The following is a 23,177-nucleotide window of genomic DNA, read 5'->3' as shown; positions in this document are numbered from 1 at the left end:
TTATAAATGCTCTGTAAATGTGAAATAACAGCGGAGCAGAATCTACACCACAAAAACTTGAGTAGACTACAGTGTGGGCCACATATAAACGGTCAACCCAGAACAGTGGGGAGTAATTTAAAATCATGGCAAATTTTTATAATGCCACCATTATACTGGGTGAGCTGTGGCCAGCATCTTATTTTCAAGTGTTCATTTTTTTAACAGGATTTCAAAGGATGTTGCACCCTTAGAGGTGTTACTTCTACCCATGGGCATACATGTATAAAGTCAGAATAAAGCTAGATTTTGATGCTCCAAAGGATGCTTGGGTGGCAGCCTAATACTAACTGCAACACAGACTGGTGTCCCCAAGATTTGACATGGCAGAACACTTGCAGGGCCTTCTGGCTATGATGCTGTTACCTGTGCTTTGACAAAGAACTGCAGGTTGACTTACCTTGTTGTACAACTATGCCACATGTAGAGTTCCGGTCCATCCAATCACCTTCCACCACCTCTGCCATTTCTTGCTTGGATACCAGTATTTATGCAGTCCCAAAGCAGAATTATCTGCTCAGCATATATAGCGTGACAATCTATAACTTATCATATTTTTTTTGAGAACATAATATGTGAAAGACAACATTAGATTTGACTACAGGTTAATAAATTAGATTGTATTGTTTTTCATTGTGGACAATTTGATCAGAAGAAAAACCAAAGTGAAAAAAAAAAAAAAATACAAATTAAGACTAAAGGTAAAAAAATCCTCCTGATCTTGAGTAGGACATCATAGTTAACATGCTCCAGCAGTATGAAACGGGTTGTACAGCAGTTCTTTAAGCTCTAGACAATATCGCGGCTCCAATCCATCCAATCACCTTCCACCGCCGTTGCCACCACCTCCGCCGTTTCCTCCTTGGTTACCAGCATCTGATGCTCCAGACATCATCAAAAACAGAACTACGGGAATTATGTACATCCACTGCAAAGACAAACCAGACAAGTTTTATGCCAACACAATAGTCCTCACTCTGGACATAAAAATAAATGTTCTATTGTAAAAATTTCTAGGGGTGGGTGGGCGACATTCATTACCATGATCTCACCGGTCACAGCAAACAATCATAGCCCAGCTTTTCTTTTCCGGAGCAGTTTAAGAAAAGAAAGCGCTGCAATTGCAGTTACAGTATCTAATTCAATATGTATAGGAACAAATGCAGCAAATGATAGTGTAACAGGGCTCTCCTATCACAAAAGTGCGACCGATGAGTCAACATAGATTTTATCATTACCATAATTTGCACACAACCTTAAAACTGCTTGCTCACAAAAGATTTTTAGGGCCTATCCACAGGATATCCCATAAATGTCTAATAGATGGGATCCGCACCTATCTGTAAGATGAGCCCCCCACCCTCATTTTCTGCTACTTACCCAACCTCCTTATCTAACTGGTGGTTGAGCTTTACGAAAACAGCATAGCTCAGAGCTTCACTTTCACTGTAACTCTCAGACATGAATGGGAGTTATGGAAACATTGTACAACAGTGAGCTATGCTGTTTCTGTAACTCGCGTTCACTTCTATGAAAGTTATAGTCACAACTTAGGCAACGGTTACGTTGTTTCTGAAAAGCTTCACCATAGCAGTTAGTCTCCTCAGGTAGGTCATGGCTGGGCAAGTAGTGGAGCATGGGGGCTGGACTATCACTTTTGCTCCCTTATCTATATTTGTGAGTCTTCAGTACAGCCATAATGCTGTAGACTAGAGAAACCTTCTGTGTGTGAGAAAGGTAGATGTGCCAGGGTTTATTAAGCTTATATAAAGCCTAAGATATGCCATCAAAGTGTGATCGATGGTGATCCAACTGTTGGGCCAAAAAGGTCTGTATCTGGTCTTGTAGCGCAGACCTAACAACGAACGCAGCTTTTCCATCCAGTCATCTTCTTGCCACTTGTAACCTGTGCATTTCCTGAATAGGAATCAAGAAGACCATCACCTTTATTGCCATCTAAACTACCACAGTGCACAAGGAAAGAAAATTGTAAAGATCCCACCACCAAAGACAGCTGCCACAGAGACTATATAGTTTTGGGGGTGGTGGTGGGGGGAAGGAATTGAAGACATGCATGTTTCTATGGTTACAGACAACACAATGAAGCATTAAGAGCTCAGATGCGTTTCTCTAAAAAGCACAAAGACCTCTGAGATCTGAGGCACCACTGTACTGTATAGGAGGTAAAAAATACAGGAGAGCATGGTGGCTCAGTGGTTAGCACTGCAGCCTTGCAGCGCTGGAGTCCTGGGTCCGAATCCTGTCAAGGACAACATCTGCAAGGAGTTTTTATGTTCTCTCAGTGTTTGCATGGGCATCCTCAGACACGCTCTAAAGACATACTGATAGGAAATAGAAATGTAAAAAAAAAGAAATACATTGTTCGCTGATATTAGAACCTTACAACAGACTGGACTCAACAGATATGTAAGGACTCTGACGCCCATGATACTACCACAACTTTTACTTACTTCCACCACATAGACTGTAATACCAGACTGCTTTATATGCTGTGACTGCTTCATTCATATAAAGGCATTTCTAACAATTCCTCTAAGCCATTTATCTGTAAAGGAGCTTGGTCATAGTCATTTTCTTTCTCCATTTTTAACAAAGGCTTTGTAGGGACAGTCCAAATTCTCAACTTCTATTCTTATGCGCTATGCAGCACCACTGACAGCTCTTTCCTTCCTTTTCCTTTCTTCTACACTTAACCTCACAATGTGAAGAAGCCAGTGTAAGAAATAGTCAAGTTCTGAAGGGTTTCTGACTTTTTACTAAACTCTTGATACATATCATGACAGAGCCTGTAGCTATTGTGCTCAGTAAGCATTACCAGTATAGTAATACAATACTCCAATGAACAGGAATTACTGCAGGTTGAAGTTACCCGGACAAGCACAACATCCAGTTATGTGCACCAGACAAAAACAGATTATAGGGCTTGTTCACATCTGCACCCAGTCTCTGTTCATACAGGTTTCCGTTTCCTGCACAAAACTGAGCAGAAGACGGAAAGCTGCAGGAGTCTTTCTCCCCCATTCATTTGAATGGGTTTGAAAGATGTCTGGCCGTGAGCGCCGGTGAGCGTTTTATGCTCTCTGCCACGAAACCGTTTTTTAAAAAAAATCAGACAGAATCGGACATGCAGTACTCTGTGTCCGGTTTTAAAAAAAATGATTTCGCGGCGGAGAGCATAAAACGCTCACCGGCACTCACAGCCGGACCCGGTCTGACAGCTTTCCGTCTTCTGCATGCAGAAGACGTAAAGCTAAAAATGGACTCCGGGCACTAGTGTGAACCTAGCGATAATTGTTTCCAATAAAACAAACTTTTTCTTTGGTACACCACCAAAAGAAACAATCGCTGCATTCACTGGAAGCCCTGACATTACATCAATGAGAGAAACCTTTCCCCACCTTCACCTACTCCTTGCACCCTTTAGTAGGTCACCCTCCAAGAATTGTGATGCACTTGGAATATTTTATGTAGCCCCTACCATTCTAGGTATGTTCGCACAGAGTATTTTGCAGGCGGATTTTGACGCAGAATCCACCTTAATATCTGCCTTCCAAAATGCCTTCCATTCACTTCAATGGCAGTCACTTACAGTTTTTTTTTTCGCTAGTAATTTTTTTTTCAGCTAATGGGAAAAAAAAATGCGACATGCCCTATCTTCATATGGATTCCGCAGCAGAATCTGACGCGGCTCATTCATCTGGGCCTAATCAGGAACGGGATGCCAATTGCAGCTAGCTGCATGAAAAAGCCACATGGCGAAAAAGGTTTCTGCCATGTGAACATTCCCAAAAATGGAACATATAGTTAAATAAAAAAACAAACAAAATCAAAACAAACCACTACATATTGCCCCAGAAAAAGACACCTTACACAGCTAAATAAGCTGAAATATAAAAAGTTAGGGGAGTCAGAATGTGGCATATCTTTTTTTTTTTTTATTCTAAGTTTTTGTAAAAATTAAAACTTGAAAAAACCCTATAAAATTCTGCTATCACTATGATTGTAAGGAAGCAGTTCATAAAGCTAGAACGTCAATTTTAATGCACAGTAAATCTTGTAAGAAAATGGAAGTACTTCATTTTTTTTTTCCAATTCCACACCATTCAAAATTTTTCCAGCTTCCTCAGTACATTTTAAGGAACATTTGAGGAGGCACAAGTAGTGCAATGATATAATCCATGAACCAAATATCTGCACATTTTTGTGTGCATATAGCCTAAGGCTTAAACATATGTGATTTTTGAGGGTACGTGAACAATACAAGTAGCAGTAGCTGCAGTATTAGATTCTGCCTCAAAAACAGCTCCAAATTCCACCCAAAAGCTGCCTCACACATTTCAATGGGAGATAGATGCAGATTTTTTCAGCTAGTATAAAAAGCAGCATCATTTTGTGATTTATGACAGCTATTGACTACGGTACTTTAACAAGCAGTGATTTCTTAATATAGTCCTATTGAGTGGTGGTTCATACAGAAGAATTTGACGCCACATTTGTCAGGCAGATCATTTTTGCTTCAGGAATTTGGAGTAGTTTCTTGAATTTTTCAGAATCCTCATCTCAGCTTCTAAAATTTGATTCAAATTCCTGTCGCAAACATCTTCTGGCTGATGAATTCCTCTGTATGCACCACCACTTAATACGACTACATTAAGAAATCACCGCTTGTTGAAGTAGTCAATAGCAATCATAAATCACAAAAACAGCTCTCACTATTGATGTACATTAGTCACAGACGATAGCTTCTTAGCGCCATCTAATGGGAAAAAGTAGTAATAGCTATTTAAAGTTTGAAAGGTTATGTAGTATTGTAATGTAATTCTCTAAGTTTATATTACTAAACCACATATTAGTGGATATAAATTGCTATATGGCCTGTATATGTACATATACATAAAAACATCAGTCTGCCAACACTACACATGCCTGACAGTTGTTTTGCAGGAGCTGTAAAGCCATGGACTGGAAAACAATGTCCTAATATGTTAGTGTAGAAAGGTTTGGGAGAATGTTTTAATACTAGAGATGAGCGAACAGTGAAATGTTCAAAGTTCGGTTCGAGTAGCCACTCAATACTCGACTGTTCGATCGAACATCGAACCCCATTATAGTCTGTGGGGAATAAAACTCGTTTAGGGGAAACCACTATTCGACTCCGTAGAGTCACCAAGTCCACTATGACACCCCAGGAAATGAGGCCAACACCTCTGGACTGCACCTGGGACAGCAGGGGAAGCATGTCTGGGGGCATCTAAAATGCCCAAGTCACTGTAGTACGTCGGGATCCCTGTCAGCTTGCGATATGCACGAGCTGACTTTTTCCCATAGGAATGCATTGACCAGCGTTGATTGGTCGAATGCCATACATTGTACAGCATTCGGCCAATCAACGCTGGTTCTGCCGGTGGCTCATCTGTGAGGAGGCTCCGCCTCCTCCAGCAGAACCACTGTTGATGAAGCAGTGTTGATGAAGCAAAGCTGAGTGTGTGCTGAACCCTGCTGCACACTCAGCTCTGCTGCATCAGAGATGCACTGAACCCTGCTGCACACTCAGCTCTGCTGTAGCAGAGCTGAGTGTGCAGCAGGGTTCAGAACACACTCAGCTCTGGTTCATCTCCGGTGTAGCAGTGCTGAACGCATGGCCAGCACTGCTACATCTCGGCATAGGAATGCATTGACCAGCGTTGTTTGGCCAAATGCCATACAGAGCGCCGAGCCTCCGGCAGAACCAGCGTTGATTGGCCGAATTCTGTACTCTGTATGGCATTCGGCCAATCAACGCTGGTCAATGCATGCCTATGGGAAAAAGTCAGCTCCCGCATATCGCAAGCTGACAGGGATCCCGACCAGACAGAGCCCCAAAGAGCTGTGTGAGTGACATTCCCACCTAAACAAAGGTAATCCCTAGCTAACCCTGCCAGTACATCTATCCCTGTCTCACAGTCACATAGTTCACAGTCTCATATGAACCGGATATTAAATCCACTGTTCGTATAAATTGGAGGTCACCTGAATTAGCCAGCCAATTACTTTTACTGATTTTTTTTAGATGCCTCCGTTGTCGTAGTTCCTGTTCCACCTCCCCTGCACAGTTATTGGTGAAAAAAAAGTGCCAGGGAAGGTGGGAGGGGAATCGAATTTTTAGTGAGTTTGCCAACTGGTGTTCAACTTGAACATCTCGAACAGCTTGATATCCGATCGAACATGTACTCGATCGAACGCTGTTCGCCCATCTCTAATTAATACACTTGCAAAGGAGTAAAAATGTTGGAGCTACCCTATTTACTGATTCTGAATAATAGTTTGGTCTCAGAGCTCAGAGAAAAAAGTGCAAGTAGGTAGAGGAGCATTAGAGAAGGGATAAAGTTGAGGTCAAGTGTATTACTTCAATTCCTCAGGCCTGCTGTCCTGGCTCCCTTGGTACTTTCGCCGAATTGGTTAACATTAGCAACAGTGCCCCTCCTAGTATTAAATGCCACTGTGAGGAGGGAGAGACAAGACAGGCAGTCACAAAGTATCCTGAACACAGGAGGTCTAAAGGAGGCTGTCTCATTGTCACCGTATCTAATATTGCGCTTTGTAGTGCATTAAAAATGGTTGTCCTGTCTCCAGAAGACAACCATCCCAAAAAACTTTATCAGGACATACAGACATCATTTAGAAGGGTCCTCTGCTCAGGACCCCACTATGATAACCAAAATGGAAAGCCATCAGCCAAAAGCAGCTCCCACTCTGCATTACATGGCAACCATTCATATGAAACATGATTGACAGCATGCAATACTCCAATTCCCCTGTATTGGTCACTGCAAAGGAAAGCCAAAACTGCCAGGGTGTCTTGAAGGTGTACCCGTAATGTTCAGCTGACCAACAGACTGGTTTCCTTGTAAAATGGGATTGCCTTCATGAGGTATCCCATCAACATGTACAACTCAATTGTCTATAACTTCTTAGAGCAGCATTGTAAATGCCTAGAAAAACTTACATATTTAGCAAAAAAGGATTTTTGCTCTTGAGGATTCTTGGCTTTTTGTGCTTGCTCCATCTCCAAACGTTCAATGAAAGCTGCTGTCTCAGGCCTAACAAAGAGATGACAGTCAGATCAGACCACAAACACCTTGACGTACAATGATGTGGGTTGCAGGTTATGGACTCACACTGCTGCTGGAATTGGCTGTTGGATGTAGACTGTGGTGTTAAATTGTTCTAGATCTACATCTTCCACCTCTGTGCCGCTACAGGAACCAGGTAGAGTTACTATGGAAACTCCCACAATATTCCCAGAGATGTCTGTATGAATCGCAATCTGATCTGAGAGGTGAGATTCAACCATGGAACACTAGATAAAAACAAAACAAAAAACACTTAAGTCTTGTAATATATCACATTTCATAGGAAAGCTGTGCCATTCTGGGTCCTTTATGGTTAAACATTTCAAAAGATAGTGGAAAAAAGTGTTCTAACTAAATAATCATTATCCTCATCCCCTCTGTGACAGCAAAGTACAATTCAGTAGTTTGTGTTTCTATAGTCACTTTATCTCGTAGTAGTAGTACCATCTCCATATTCAGATCCATAAGTAAATGCATAGACTACACCTCCTGTAAATGTTCGCTCCAATGATTGCTCATATCTTTCTCCATTCAGGTTAGGATTGGAGACTTTAGTTTTAGGAATACTAGATGCTGCTGTCGTTTGCTCTCTCCTGCCTGCCTTGTACATGTCTGTTCTCTGCACTGCTCTCTGCCACTTCCCCTCAAGGGCCCAGGCCCTACCACCACCCCACCCCCCACATCACTTTGTGTTTCCTTGCCAAAATTACATCTCTCACACTTGTCGGCTGCTGCTCGAGCCCTTTGCTGAGGCAAAACGCAGCCTCTCTATCTTGTTCTCCATCCTTCTTAACCCTAAAGCAGTCCATCCTCCATTTGCTTCCACCCAGTAAAGGCGAGCCTTCCTTCCCTCACTTAGCAGATGCTTAAGTAGTAATGTCTGCTAGGTGAAGCAGTTTTTCTTTAAAGTGGTAGCATGGTGGTAGGGCTAGTTACAGATGGTGACAATGCTGAAGTCTAGGAGCCATCTACAGCCCTGCTATATATGGCCTTACATACGAGTATATAGGCATAACATACTCTGTTTCACCCAGAGTATTATTTTAAGTAATAGACTGATCTGAACATACCGCTCTGACAAACGATGTGACATACTCATGGGATTCTTCAGTAACTCCCAGTTTACGAGGGATTCGGATTCTGTAAAGTCCATTAAGGTTTGCAATATCCTGCCAGGCAAAAAAAAATAAAAGAACTTAATGCCATATTTCATGCAGAATAACCACTGGACTGCATGAAGCCCAGCTGCCAAAGAGTGGAATTTTGTTATCGTGACTTACTCTCAATTTGTTCCTTTCATCCTCTGTCAGTTGCTTCTGTAAAACAGACACACTTTGGTCTGCAGCAGGTCCCCAAATCAATGACCCTCTCTTCTTAAAGTTGATGCTGTCATCTGTTTTTCAGAACAAAAAGTATCATTTACTTTCCATAATTATCCATGAATAAATTAAAAAAGCGATCAAACAGTAACATACAATATTTGCTTCAGAATAAAAGCAGGAAGGCTTCACTACTAACCAACTTGTAGGTTAGCGACTATTATGAGACAGACTTTGGGATTCTACAAATAGCAGCCTGTGTAAGACTAAGAGAGCATTAAAAAAAAAAATCTCTGCATCTTTCTTCAGTAACAGTTACTTGCCTCAATCTGTTCCTTTTGGAATAGAAATACTAGTTTGGCAATAATCCCCACATTATGTTATTAGGCTCACTAAACGAGTCATGCATGATAAAGGGGTTGGCCAGTTTCAGACCAATATTGACAAACCAATGTACAATAAAAAGATATACAATTTTCCAATATACTTTCTGTATCAATTCCTCACAGTTTTCTAGATCTCTTCTTGCTGTCATTCATTCTGTTATTTCTAGAGGATAAAACTCTGTCCATGGTCATGTGACTTACGGTCCATGGTCATGTGATGAGCACACAGGTGCACAGCCGATTACCAGGCAGCTGTCTGATTACTGTGCTGTGATTATAATGAGCGGCACCTGTGTGCTCATCACATGACCATGGACCGTAAATCACATGACCATAGTCAGAGTTTTATCCTCTAGAAGTAACAGAATGAATGACAACAAGCAGAGATCTAGAAAACTGTGAGGAATTGATACAGAAAGTATATTGGAAAATTGTATATTTTTTTATTGTACATTGGTTTGTCAATATTGGTCTGAAACTGGCCTTTAAGGTGGCTGCCCCTAGAAGGCAGCAGACAGAGGCACTGTTCTACTAATTACATCCTGGAATAGATTTGCATATTTTTTACCCATAATCCCTAGCGGAGCAGAAACGGTTTGTAAGTAACTGTACGCCAGTTACTTGCCTCCTCATTTAACCCTTCAGGGACATAGGGTACTTTGGTAGATGAGGCTAGATGACTAAATACTCGAGTATAAGCCGAGTTTTTCAGCACAGTTTTTGTGCCCATGGAGAAAAAAAAAAACCAGTTTCCCTGTGGAGAGGCTGCATATGGACACCAGCGGTTTGCTTTAAAAAGCCATTCAAATGAATGGGTTTTAAAACTGACCGCTGAGAAGCCATCTCCTATGCAGTTTCCCCAGGTAATAGGATGGAGACCCGTCGGGCGGATACAGGTGCAAGTGTGAACCCCCCTTTACTTGTCTCATGTGATGTATCTGAGGTATCTTATGAGGTCCCAGACAGTAACAGTCCAGAAACTGCAGACTGTATATAACAGCTGTATTTCTACAACTGCACTCTGTTTAGAGACACAATTATCTATGATGATGTGAGTAACTATCTCATCACAGGACTACTGACTTGCACAGTAGTCACGATGAGAGGCAGCGACTCAAAACATTATTGATAACTAGGATACTATGAACCCGAGTCCCAGGACAGAGTGCAGTCTGGGAAATACAGCTCATCTATGGACTGTATTTTCCAGACTGGAAAAGACCATATGCAGCTGACCTGAAGGAGACTGAGTGACATAAATAGGAAGGATAAGGAAGATTTTAGATGATCAACACTCATACATGTTGGCAACTAACTCCGATCATTTACCAAGTTCAAATGAATGCTCCAGATCAAGGTTTGCTCCACAACTTTCTGAATCTCTCCCGTCACCTGTCTGGAAAAAAAGAAAAGAAAGTCAATCACAATTATTCAAAGGAAAGAAAATTCCCATTACAAGACGTAGAGCCATGTATGTAAATGACATACAACTAGAGATGAGCGAACACTAAAATGTTCGAGGTTCGAAATTCGATTCGAACAGCCGCTCACTGTTCGAGTGTTCGAATGGGTTTCGAACCCCATTATAGTCTATGGGGAACATAAACTCGTTAAGGGGGAAACCCAAATTCGTGTCTGGAGGGTCACCAAGTCCACTATGACACCCCAGGAAATGATACCAACACCCTGGAATGACACTGGGACAGCAGGGGAAGCATGTCTGGGGGCATAAAAGTCACTTTATTTCATGGAAATCCCTGTCAGTTTGCGATTTTCGCAAGCTAACTTTTCCCCATAGAAATGCATTGGCCAGTGCTGATTGGCCAGAGTACGGAACTCGACCAATCAGCGCTGGCTCTGCTGGAGGAGGCGGAGTCTAAGATAGCTCCACACCAGTCTCCATTCAGGTCCGACCTTAGACTCCGCCTCCTCCGGCAGAGCCAGCGCTGATTGGCCGAAGGCTGGCCAATGCATTCCTATGCGAATGCAGACTTAGCAGTGCTGAGTCAGTTTTGCTCAACTACACATCTGATGCACACTCGGCACTGCTACATCAGATGTAGCAATCTGATGTAGCAGAGCCGAGGGTGCACTAGAACCCCTGTGTAAACTCAGTTCACGCTAATAGAATGCATTGGCCAGCGCTGATTGGCCAATGCATTCTATTAGCCCGATGAAGTAGAGCTGAATGTGTGTGCTAAGCACACACATTCAGCACTGCTTCATCACGCCAATACAATGCATTAGCCAGTGCTGATTGGCCAGAGTACGGAATTCGGCCAATCAGCGCTGGCTCTGCTGGAGGAGGCGGAGTCTAAGGTCGGACCTGAATGGAGACTGGTGTGGAGCGATCTTAGACTCCGCCTCCTCCAGCAGAGCCAGCGCTGATTGGCCGAATTCCGTACTCTGGCCAATCAGCGCTGGCCAATGCATTCTATTAGCTTGATGAAGCAGAGTGTGCACAAGGGTTCAAGCGCACCCTCGGCTCTGATGTAGCAGAGCTGAGGCTGCACAAGGGTTCAAGCGCACCCTCGGCTCTGATGTAGGAGAGCCGAGGGTGCACTTGAACCCTTGTGCACCCTCAGCTCTGCTACATCAGAGCCGAGGGTGCGCTTGAACCCTTGTGCACACTCTGCTTCATCAAGCTAATAGAATGCATTGGCCAGCGCTGATTGGCCAATGTATTCTATTAGCCTGATGAAGTAGAGCTGAATGTGTGTGCTAAGCACACACATTCAGCTCTACTTCATCGGGCTAATAGAATGCATTGGCCAGCGCTGATTGGCCAAAGTACGGAACTCGACCAATCAGCGCTGGCTCTGCTGGAGGAGGCGGAGTCTAAGATCGCTCCACACCAGTCTCCATTCAGGTCCGACCTTAGACTCCGCCTCCTCCAGCAGAGCCAGCGCTGATTGGCCGAATTCCGTACTCTGGCCAATCAGCACTGGCTAATGCATTGTATTGGCGTGATGAAGCAGTGCTGAATGTGTGTGCATAGCACACACATTCAGCTCTACTTCATCGGGCTAATAGAATGCATTGGCCAATCAGCGCTGGCCAATGCATTCTATTAGCGTGAACTGAGTTTGCACAGGGGTTCTAGTGCACCCTCGGCTCTGCTACATCAGATTGCTACATCTGATGTAGCAGTGCCGAGTGTGCATCAGATGTGTAGTTGAGCAAAACTGACTCAGCACTGCTAAGTCTGCATTCGCATAGGAATGCATTGGCCAGCCTTCGGCCAATCAGCGCTGGCTCTGCCGGAGGAGGCGGAGTCTAAGGTCGGACCTGAATGGAGACTGGTGTGGAGCGATCTTAGACTCCGCCTCCTCCAGCAGAGCCAGCGCTGATTGGTCGAGTTCCGTACTCTGGCCAATCAGCGCTGGCCAATGCATTCTATTAGCCCGATGAAGTAGAGCTGAATGTGTGTGCTTAGCACACACATTCAGCTCTACTTCATCAGGCTAATAGAATACATTGGCCAATCAGCGCTGGCCAATGCATTCTATTAGCTTGATGAAGCAGAGTGTGCACAAGGGTTCAAGCGCACCCTCGGCTCTGATGTAGCAGAGCTGAGGGTGCACAAGGGTTCAAGTGCACCCTCGGCTCTCCTACATCAGAGCCGAGGGTGCGCTTGAACCCTTGTGCAGCCTCGGCTCTGCTACATCAGAGCCGAGGGTGCGCTTGAACCCTTGTGCACACTCTGCTTCATCAAGCTAATAGAATGCATTGGCCAGCACTGATTGGCCAGAGTACGGAATTCGGCCAATCAGCGCTGGCCAATGCATCCCTATGGGAAAAAGTTTATCTCACAAAAATCACAATTACACACCCGATAGAGCCCCAAAAAGTTATTTTTAATAACATTCCCCCCTAAATAAAGGTTATCCCTAGCTATCCCTGCCTGTACAGCTATCCCTGTCTCATAGTCACAAAGTTCACATTCTCATATGACCCGGATTTGAAATCCACTATTCGTCTAAAATGGAGGTCACCTGATTTCGGCAGCCAATGACTTTTTCCAATTTTTTTCAATGCCCCCGGTGTCGTAGTTCCTGTCCCACCTCCCCTGCGCTGTTATTGGTGCAAAAAAGGCGCCAGGGAAGGTGGGAGGGGAATCGAATTTTGGCGCACTTTACCACGTGGTGTTCGATTCGATTCGAACATGGCGAACACCCTGATATCCGATCGAACATGTGTTCGATAGAACACTGTTCGCTCATCTCTACATACAACTGTTATTAATTTCCATGGATTCCCATTGTAAACGTGGTAGCCAATAACTGAATGCAGCAGTAACACCACTAGGGACATCATGACAGTGCAAACAAAAGAACACTCAAAGCAGTGGGAGATGCACAAGTATTTTAGACAGTAGGAGAAGCATAAATAACACAATGGCCCACATTTACTATCGTGGTTACGACTAGAATCTGGTGTAAGCATGGCACATATCTAGCTCTAATCTAGATTGGGCTAAAATTTGTACAACTTGCTTGACATGTGGATACTTAGAAAAAAGGAATTTAATATTCAGTGTATATCAAAGTGCTGCAAGATGTAATATCCAGTGTATAACACAGTACTGCATGGTGTAATATTCAGTGTATATCAGTCCTGTATGGTGTAATATACATTGTATATCATAAAGTGCTGCGTGGTGTAATATCCAGTTTATAACACAGTACTGCATGATGTAATATCCAGTGTCTATCACAGTGCTGTATGGTGTAATATCCAGTGTATATCACAGTGCTGTATGGTCTAATATCCAGTGTATATCACAGTGCTGTATGGTCTAATATCCAGTGTATATCACAGTGCTGTATGGTCTAATATCCAGTGTATATCACAATGCTGTATGGTGTAATATCCAGTGTCTATCACAGTGCTGTATGGTGTGATATCCAGTGTAGTATATCACAGTGCTGCATGGTGTGATATCCAGTGTAGTATATCACAGTGCTGCATGGTGTGATATCCAGTGTATATCACAGTGCTGTATGGTGTAATATCCAGTGTAGTATATCACAGTGCTGTATGGTGTAATATCCAGTGTAGTATATCACAGTGCTGCATGGTGTAATATCCAGTGTAGTATATCACAGTGCTGTATGGTGTAATATCCAGTGTAGTATATCACAGTGCTGTATGGTGTAATATCCAGTGTAGTATATCACAGTGCTGTATGGTGTGATATCCAGTGTAGTATATCACAGTGCTGTATGGTGTGATATCCAGTGTAGTATATCACAGTGCTGTATGGTGTGATATCCAGTGTAGTATATCACAGTGCTGTATGGTGTGATATCCAGTGTATATCACAGTGCTGCATGGTGTGATATCCAGTGTATATCACAGTGCTGCATGGTGTGATATCCAGTGTAGTATATCACAGTGCTGCATGGTGTGATATCCAGTGTAGTATATCACAGTGCTGCATGGTGTGATATCCAGTGTAGTATATCACAGTGCTGTATGGTGTGATATCCAGTGTAGTATATCACAGTGCTGTATGGTGTGATATCCAGTGTAGTATATCACAGTGCTGTATGGTGTGATATCCAGTGTAGTATATCACAGTGCTGTATGGTGTGATATCCAGTGTAGTATATCACAGTGCTGTATGGTGTGATATCCAGTGTAGTATATCACAGTGCTGTATGGTGTGATATCCAGTGTAGTATATCACAGTGCTGTATGGTGTGATATCCAGTGTAGTATATCACAGTGCTGTATGGTGTGATATCCAGTGTAGTATATCACAGTGCTGTATGGTGTGATATCCAGTGTAGTATATCACAGTGCTGTATGGTGTGATATCCAGTGTAGTATATCACAGTGCTGTATGGTGTGATATCCAGTGTAGTATATCACAGTGCTGTATGGTGTGATATCCAGTGTAGTATATCACAGTGCTGTATGGTGTAATATCCAGTGTAGTATATCACAGTGCTGTATGGTGTAATATCCAGTGTAGTATATCACAGTGCTGTATGGTGTAATATCCAGTGTAGTATATCACAGTGCTGTATGGTGTAATATCCAGTGTAGTATATCACAGTGCTGTATGGTGTAATATCCAGTGTAGTATATCACAGTGCTGTATGGTGTAATATCCAGTGTAGTATATCACAGTGCTGTATGGTGTAATATCCAGTGTAGTATATCACAGTGCTGTATGGTGTAATATCCAGTGTAGTATATCACAGTGCTGTATGGTGTAATATCCAGTGTAGTATATCACAGTGCTGTATGGTGTAATATCCAGTGTAGTATATCACAGTGCTGTATGGTGTAATATCCAGTGTAGTATATCACAGTGCTGTATGGTGTAATATCCAGTGTAGTATATCACAGTGCTGTATGGTGTAATATCCAGTGTAGTATATCACAGTGCTGTATGGTGTAATATCCAGTGTAGTATATCACAGTGCTGTATGGTGTAATATCCAGTGTAGTATATCACAGTGCTGTATGGTGTAATATCCAGTGTAGTATATCACAGTGCTGTATGGTGTAATATCCAGTGTAGTATATCACAGTGCTGTATGGTGTAATATCCAGTGTAGTATATCACAGTGCTGTATGGTGTAATATCCAGTGTAGTATATCACAGTGCTGTATGGTGTAATATCCAGTGTAGTATATCACAGTGCTGTATGGTGTAATATCCAGTGTAGTATATCACAGTGCTGTATGGTGTAATATCCAGTGTAGTATATCACAGTGCTGTATGGTGTAATATCCAGTGTAGTATATCACAGTGCTGTATGGTGTAATATCCAGTGTATATCACAGTGCTGTATGGTGTAATATCCAGTGTATATCACAGTGCTGTATGGTGTAATATCCAGTGTATATCACAGTGCTGTATGGTGTGATATCCTGTGTATATTACAGTGCAGTATGGTGTAATATCCAGTGTATAACATGTCAATGACAGCTCCTCACCTTCACCCTGCAGGCATTGCCTCGAATCCCAGCCGGTAACAGAATGGAGACTATTACAAATACCACCCAGCTGTACCCGGCACAGCACGAGAGTGTCCTGAACAAACTGCATCCGTTCATTTCCCTACTCTTCTTCCGTACTAATGACAAGGCAGCCATGACAGTCCCAAAGAACCAACATCAAGCTCTACGCACGCGCATTACCAGGAACCAGGGACGGATCATACCATGTATCTATGATGGGGAGCACTTTTAGCTTAGTTTGTTTTATTTCAAAACCACGAAATATTTATGAGTGTCTGTGATAATTTTTTTTTAGCTAACCAATACCATGTAACCTCTAAGCAAGTGAAATTGACTTTACTCAATAAACGAGTTATGAAGCGAAATGTTCTGCTCATGGTACGGCGTGAAGGGCATTGGCCGGGTCTCAAGCCTCGCTATCACTAACCAATCATGGAGACTTTGTAGGTGACGTCATGTCCTGCAGGCTTGTCCTGTGAATGGCTTTACCACAGGCAGAGACGAGAGTTGATCTCTGGTCTGCGGAAGGTCGTTTGTAATTTATTTGTATGATTTCTAGGGAAATGTACAAATTCTACACAAGTACAGGTGACACGACGGTAATTGCAGAGAGGAACCTGCTGTGCATACTGCTATAACAGCCTCTGAATTACCACAGCAACTCACTGTCCCTGTGTCTCTGCAAATAGACAAGCCCATGTTTGCAGAAAATTCTGAATAAGAGAAATAGGAAAATAAGAAGATAAAATCGGCTGAAAATGAAGAATCAGCTTCTTAAAGATTTGAGAAATGCTCATATACAATAAACACTACCAATAGGTACAGGCCATGTCCACATAAGGACAGCGAAGAGCTCTCTCTTACCCTCTCCATCAGAGTGACCCCATAATATGAAAGTGCCCCCAATAAACAGCATCAGACAATGGCCCGCATAGACAAGACTGCTAGTAGAGCGCCCCCCTAAGCTGTACTGCAAGTGTGACCTTTCATAAGACGCTAACAATGGTCGTATTTACATTGGCATCAGAATTCCTATTTTTTTTTTTGTTTCATTATAAGAAAAGAAAAACTAAAATCCTGTCTGGGACAAATCTACTAAATAGCAGACTAAAACAGACCCCAATGACTATAATGTGGTCAGCCGATTATCTGGATTGAAATCAATCATATTACATTGAGGACTCTTTTGCCTGTAATTTTTGATGAAATCTGTGACTGAAACTTTTTAGGGAAAACTTTATGAAGAAGTAATCAGGCCCTTTGGAGAATAAAAATAGCAGCTGTTCTACTTTTTCATTGTAAAGTTTTGATAAAATTCATGTAATGTTATATAAAGACAGAGGCAGACTATGCAGTTGGAAGACCCCCTAAGGCCTGACCATTCAGTATGTTCAAGTCCCTCTTCCAGCCCATGTAGGTTGTGCAGTTCAGCAGAAGTTCCTTGTTTTTGGCAGTGGAGTGGATTTCTTTCCACTTGGAGACCAATAGTTGATACAGATATCATAGATGGAGGTTGTCTGCTTGGTAAAATAAATAATATGAAGTAAAAAGATTCAAAGTAGAGGTCTAGTCAAGAAACATGTCAGGTATGATCATGGGAGTGTTTAGAGGTAGAAATACAAATGGTCAAACTCAGGAACATCCTTAATCATTTTAAATGGCTTGTCCAGGATGGGAAAATAAGTGATATTGATGTCTCAGGATAGGTTAACTGTATCCCATTTGTTGGGGTTCAACACCTAGACCCCACACCAATCAGTTGATGCAGTCACTAGAAGCAGTATATAACATATACAGCTGAAGCAGCCCTGCTCCTAATCAAGTGAATGGGAGTGGGGCTTCAGTTTTAAGTGCCTTAGAGTAAGTGCACACAGAGTTTTTTGGATTGGAACCTGAGGCGCAATCTGAAAGCCGGTGCACTGTATTGGCATCCAGCCGCGCTCCGCTCCGGATTAGGCCCAATTAAATGGGCCTAATCCGGAGGGTGGAGTTTCTTCAGGTCGAATCGCGAGGTGACTCAACCTGAAGAATGAACACCTTGCTTCTTTTTTCTGGGAGCCGGAAGAAACCGCTCCCGGAAAAAGCTCCTGAGCAGCTCCCATTGATTTCAATGGGAGCCGTCTTTTTGGTCAGGATTTTGAGGCAATTACGGCCTCAAAACCCTGACCAAAAATCCCGTGTGAACTTACCCTTAGGCTGCGTTCACACAGAGTTTTTGGGCAGAAAACTGACTCAAATTCCTCCTCCTAAAAACGCCTCACCATAGGACTGTATGGTGAGGCGTTTTTTGGAGGAGGAATTTGAGTCAGTTTCCTGACCAAATTCCTGATCAAAAAACTTGTGTGAACACAGCCAAATGTCCATTCACATGGAGGAAAATGGTGCTGAATTTCAGCGCTGAAAAACAAGCCTCCCACTGATTTCAATGGGTTCCTTTTTCTGCTAGCAGAATTTCAGTTCAGCCACCATCCCCCTGACAAAGGCAATCAGGCGAAACGCGCGTCGGGTGGTCAGCCTGTGGGTATCCCGGTCATTCTCTCTGACTTGTCATATGTGTAAGCGATTTTTGCTTTTTTTGATTCATGATCTATTTTGCTCTATTCATTTTATGAACTTTACAACTGGGTTCAGAGTGTCAATGTGAATCTTTTGTGCCTGTCTGTATGACATGTGCCTGGACGGTGATGTAATGACATTGAGATCTGGACAGTGACACTACATATATGCTTGGCTGCCAGGTCAGCACTGGCTGGTTATTTTGTGTTTTCGCTCTTTTGATATTTTAGGTCAGCATTGGTCTCACCTTTATGCTTGGCAGCCTTGCATAATCCAGCATGTATCATTCTGTCCAGGCATAATGAAAATCTTCTGTATACGGGTGCATTTGAGTATGTGAATGTTTAGGGTAACTAAGGTATACCAACAGTGTGGATTTCAGTAATGACATACAGTACATATGACTATTTATTTGCACTTTTTTAACATTGTATCCACACCCATGTGTCTTTAATATTATTTGGTGGCACTAATATAGCCCCTAGGGATTTATTACCCTTGCAGCGCTGATTCATTGTGGGAAATTTTTCTTGTATTTGTGCATGTGTTCACTCCTGCTGTATTTTTATATATATATCAAATAAAAAAAAATTCGCATTTTTTCATACAATGACTGCATCTTTTACCTCATTTCTCTTGCTGTTGTGCAGCAGAAAAAGGAGCCCATTGAAGTCAATGGGAGGCTTTTTTTCAGTGCTGAAATTCAGCGCCATTTTCCTCCGTGTGAATGGACCCTTAGAGTCAGTGCACACAGAGTTTTTGACACTGACTCCGCCTCAAAATCAACCTCCAAAAAAAGCCTCTCTATAGAGAGTTGGATTCAGTGTCAAAATCAGTGCCAAAAAACTCTGTGTACAATAATCCTTATAGTGTACAGAGCTCCTTACACTGTAGTGATGGCGTTAGGGAACTGGAGCCCCATTCACATGAATAGGAGCAGGATTACTTCCATCTATATACCATATATATGACTTCCAGTTGCCACATCAGCTGATTGTTGCAGGGTCCATTTGTTAGACCCCAACTGATCTGATACTGATGACCTATTCTGTTGATAGGTTATCAGTGTCAATTATCTTCAAAACATGGACAGCCCCTTTGAGGCTAAGGCCCCATGGGCCGGAACCGCCGCGCTACAGCGCTGCGGGAACAACCACAGCGTGAACGCATTGCGGTTCTTCCCTCAGCGCTTTGAACAGAAAGTTCACTGAGTTTTCCTCCACGGACTTTCTGTTAAAATTATATCTATGGGAAAGCTGTCGGCGTTACTGTACATATAATTGACATGCTGCGATTTTCAAAACCACAACGCTTTTGGAAATTGCAGCATGTCCGCACTGCGATTTTTTTTTTTTCCGCAAAGTGGACATGGGATTCACATGAATCTATGCAAGTACTGTACAACGCTGCGATTTTTCCAGCGGCGTTTCTGCCACGGCCAAATTGCGGCGTTTCCAGCCCATGGATCCTTGGCCTGAAGGGGATTTTTCGGGACAGCCAAAATATTTCTCACCTATTCTTAGTATTATAGGCGTCAAACACCTGGCACACCACTGATCAGCTGTTTGAAGAGACTACAGTGTTCAGTGGCTTCTACACTAATTACAAAGCACAATTTTGTACATTGTATAGCAGCTGTTTTTGGTATTGTGGCTCAGTCCCATTCACAAAAGCATAACCACTTCAGTACAGGCCAATTTGTGGTCTAGGACCAGACAGATTTTAGGTTTTTGTGTATGTGTGGTTTTGAGGCCTGTAAATTTTTTATCATATGTGTTATTCAACAAATTTTTGCGTCTTATTTCTGCGTATCGCATTGAAAGCAATAGGTAAAAAAGCCTCCCATCGATTTCAATGGGGAGCGCGCGTATGTAGGCACCCAGTCCAGTCAATGGGATGTTTTTTATGCCGCTCACTCTGAACGAGTTTTACTTTCAGAATGAGCGAGCGTAAACTCAGTGTGCAGGCTCCCTTATATAGCCTATGGGCAGTCCGGAAGTCGTTAAAGAGGAACTTTCACTACCTCCACCAGGTTCAGCTCTTTGCATCATTCAATAGGCGCTGGTCCACTGACTCTGGCACAGTGAGAATTTTTTCTCTAGCCTCTACCGTCCCTGAGCAATCAATGCTGTTAGTTTTGGTACATGATATGCTATTTAGGCTCTATACTGTCAGGAGGGCGGTGTGAGGCAGGAACAGGTAAGTGGGGTCATCCCAAGCTCTGCGATTGCAGCTCTAAAGTGCCCCCCTTGCCAGCTCCTGCCTGAGAAAGCCTAATGGAGCAGCATCTATTAACAGATGCTAAGAACTGGAGTTGGTGGAGGCTATTGAAGTCCTATGAAAGTTAGTATGCAACAGACTATGCATCTAATCAATTATACAATACCAATAATTGTATAATATAATTAACCATTTTATTTTGTGCCTGGAGTTGGTAACCGTTCTTGTCTGTGACTCCACCCATAATTGGTTCCAACGCCGTTACTTTGACTATGACTGCCCTGGTTCTCAGAAGCTGATACACTGATCTGATATTAATGACCTATCCTTAGGATAAGTCAAAATATTTTTAGCTCAGAAAATCCCTTACAGGTTTATTTTACATTGGAGTTTCTGATTCAGGAAGAATTACCTTTATGCCACACAAGGACAAAACGATAACAAAGAACTTTCGATTATCCAGAACTCTTGTATACGCTTGTATACTGTCATGTCCATGTGATTTTGGATTAATTGGCTCTGTCAGGGTCTGGGGTTACTAGGTGGGGTGGCATAGACACACAAGTCCAGTTTCTTTTAGTCCAAAACAAATGTAGAGTTTATTTTCACTGAAAAAGGTAGTGCAGCAACAAAAGGAAACAATACAAAAATAAATACCTGCCCGGGTAGGCTCTAACTAAATAGAATAGGTTACCTCACCTAGAATAACAGAAATCCAAAAGCCAGTAGAATCATTCAGGACACAGCTCCAAAAATATGACCTCTTTCTTAGGCTCTCCAGCTAAGCTCTGCCCCCAGTCTGCTGCTGGAGCAACTTCTTAAGCCTCTTTGACGAGGAGACTCTCTGCAGCTGAGTCGCTGCTGGAACATCCCCAAAGTGTGGACTGGAGGGGGGTGGAATGACAGGTCCCACTACCAACCTACCTGTCTGCTGAGAAAAAACATTCCTTCTGGAGTTTTCTCACCTCACCCACCTTAGTAGTCTGGGTGAGATGTACACCCCCTCCATTACCTGACCAGCCATCGGCTTACAGCTCTAATAAAGGTAGCCCAATACTGGCTCACAGCACATGCTATGACAGACTAATAAAGGATTTATTGATCCTTCGATTAACATACCAATGCACATATGCGATTTACACTTGTTTTTGGCTGGTAATCGATGTATATTTTTTGGTGTGTATCAAGTTGTGTACATTATTATCTACTATTACAGCACCATTAATTCCTTTGTGCTGTACATTTGAGGATTTACATACAATACACAAAGCAAGTGCAATACTAAGGGTCTGTTCACATGGCAATAAAAGAAATTCCTCTTCACTTTCTGCTGCCGTTTTTTTTTTTGGGGGTGGCTAGTCGTGACAGGATGCAGTGCATCAGCAATCTGTTGAGGCATCCCGCTCCTGATTAGACCCAAATGAAAGGGCCTAATCAGGAGTAAGTCTCGAGCCATGTACGCCGCGGCTGACTCAGCCGTGGAATCCGCCTGAAGATAGATCATGTTTTCCCGCTAGTTGAAAATAATCGGTAGCAGAAAAAAACTGCTAGTGACTCCCGTTGAAATGAATGAGACGTGTTTTTTCAGGCGGATTTTGAGGCAGACTCTGCGTCAAAATCCACCTGCAAAAAACTCTGTGTGAACTGGCTCTTACAGTGGCCAACTATTTTCAGTGGCTTACAATCTGAGGGATAGAGGCAGTAGCTAAGGGTAGAAGCTGTTAGAGGTGTGGTAGCCGCACTTATATTAAAAGTTAAAGAGGTGAGTCTTCAAGGTCCCCTTGATGCTTGTAATTGTGGGGGAGAGTGTTAGGAGTCATGATATCGAGTTCCAGAGTATGGGAGATGCACAGGAGACATCTTGGAGGTGTTCCTGTGAAGTGCTGATAAGAGCAGAGTAGGTGGTTTGGATGTACATGTTGGTATCTTAGTGGTGCCTACTTACTTTCTTCTACAGGAATTCGGAAGATAAGTATATTCTGCTGTCAGAAAACACTTCTTAATTTCCTACGAGCATGATATGAAATGTACAATATGTACAGCAGGTGGCACTCAAACACCGCTTACAAAACGTGAAACTTAGTTTCATGTGATTATGCCATAACACAATGTAGTAAAGAGAAGCCAATCATCTAATCAGTGATATTGCTTTCTTAGTGACACCTTAAAGATTACTGACTTCTAAAACTGTGCCATAACCACCTTGGTATCCAAAAGTTGGTTCTGCACTCCGCTAGAGTATTTCAGGATGCCATCGGAAGGGCTTATCATAGCCATAAAGCATATTCCGGGAACTTCATTTCATAAGGTAAAGACAACCAAATCCAGATGGCATAATACATCATGTGAAATCAAATATAGTATAGTCAACAAGTCATGTGATGAACAACTTATTATTCAACATTTCTTCCTTGAACCTGTCACCATCATAGATATCCATTCTGCAAATGGGACTCTCATTTTGTCCTACTACTCGACTTGACACCTTCTATCTTGAACAAGAGCTTCTCCGGTTCTACAGATGGGTAAGACTATGAGCAAACTTT

General features: G+C 42.7%; 1 protein-coding gene across 2 annotated transcripts; it reads right to left on the bottom strand.

The window, feature by feature from the left end:
• Nucleotides 1-638: 638 nt before the first annotated feature.
• EMC10 (ER membrane protein complex subunit 10) lies at nucleotides 639-16,011 on the bottom strand. Of its 2 annotated transcripts, none has more exons than XM_075280328.1 (7): nucleotides 15,832-16,011; nucleotides 10,207-10,273; nucleotides 8,453-8,565; nucleotides 8,243-8,341; nucleotides 7,218-7,399; nucleotides 7,046-7,139; nucleotides 639-967 (listed from the first exon to the last, which is right to left on the bottom strand). In XM_075280328.1, exons 1-7 carry the CDS (start codon nucleotides 15,988-15,990, stop codon nucleotides 860-862), a joined length of 822 nt encoding a protein of 273 aa, XP_075136429.1. In that variant the 5' UTR covers nucleotides 15,991-16,011; the 3' UTR covers nucleotides 639-859. The 2 variants fall into 2 exon arrangements, with proteins under 2 accessions (XP_075136429.1, XP_075136430.1); XM_075280329.1 differs by lacking the exon at nucleotides 639-967 and adding an exon at nucleotides 6,326-6,538.
• Nucleotides 16,012-23,177: the final 7,166 nt, after the last annotated feature.

Source organism: Leptodactylus fuscus, chromosome 6 (genome assembly GCF_031893055.1).
Source record: "Leptodactylus fuscus isolate aLepFus1 chromosome 6, aLepFus1.hap2, whole genome shotgun sequence".
NCBI classification, from domain to species: Eukaryota; Metazoa; Chordata; class Amphibia; order Anura; family Leptodactylidae; genus Leptodactylus; species Leptodactylus fuscus.
Note: the sequence above shows the minus strand (reverse complement) of the source record. Positions and strands in the feature narration are given on the sequence as shown.

What these genes read in the sequence shown, in the direction of transcription:
- EMC10 (XM_075280328.1), bottom strand. Translation starts at nt 15,990, where the DNA reads ATGGCTGCCTTGTCATTAGTACGGAAGAAGAGTAGGGAAATGAACGGA. An exon ending in GGAGCATTCATTTGAACTTG is followed by an intron (nt 8,566 to 10,206) that starts GTAAATGATCGG and finishes TCTGAAAAACAG; the next exon opens with ATGACAGCATCAACTTTAAG. An exon ending in TCACATCGTTTGTCAGAGCG is followed by an intron (nt 7,400 to 8,242) that starts GTATGTTCAGAT and finishes GTTTTTATCTAG; the next exon opens with TGTTCCATGGTTGAATCTCA.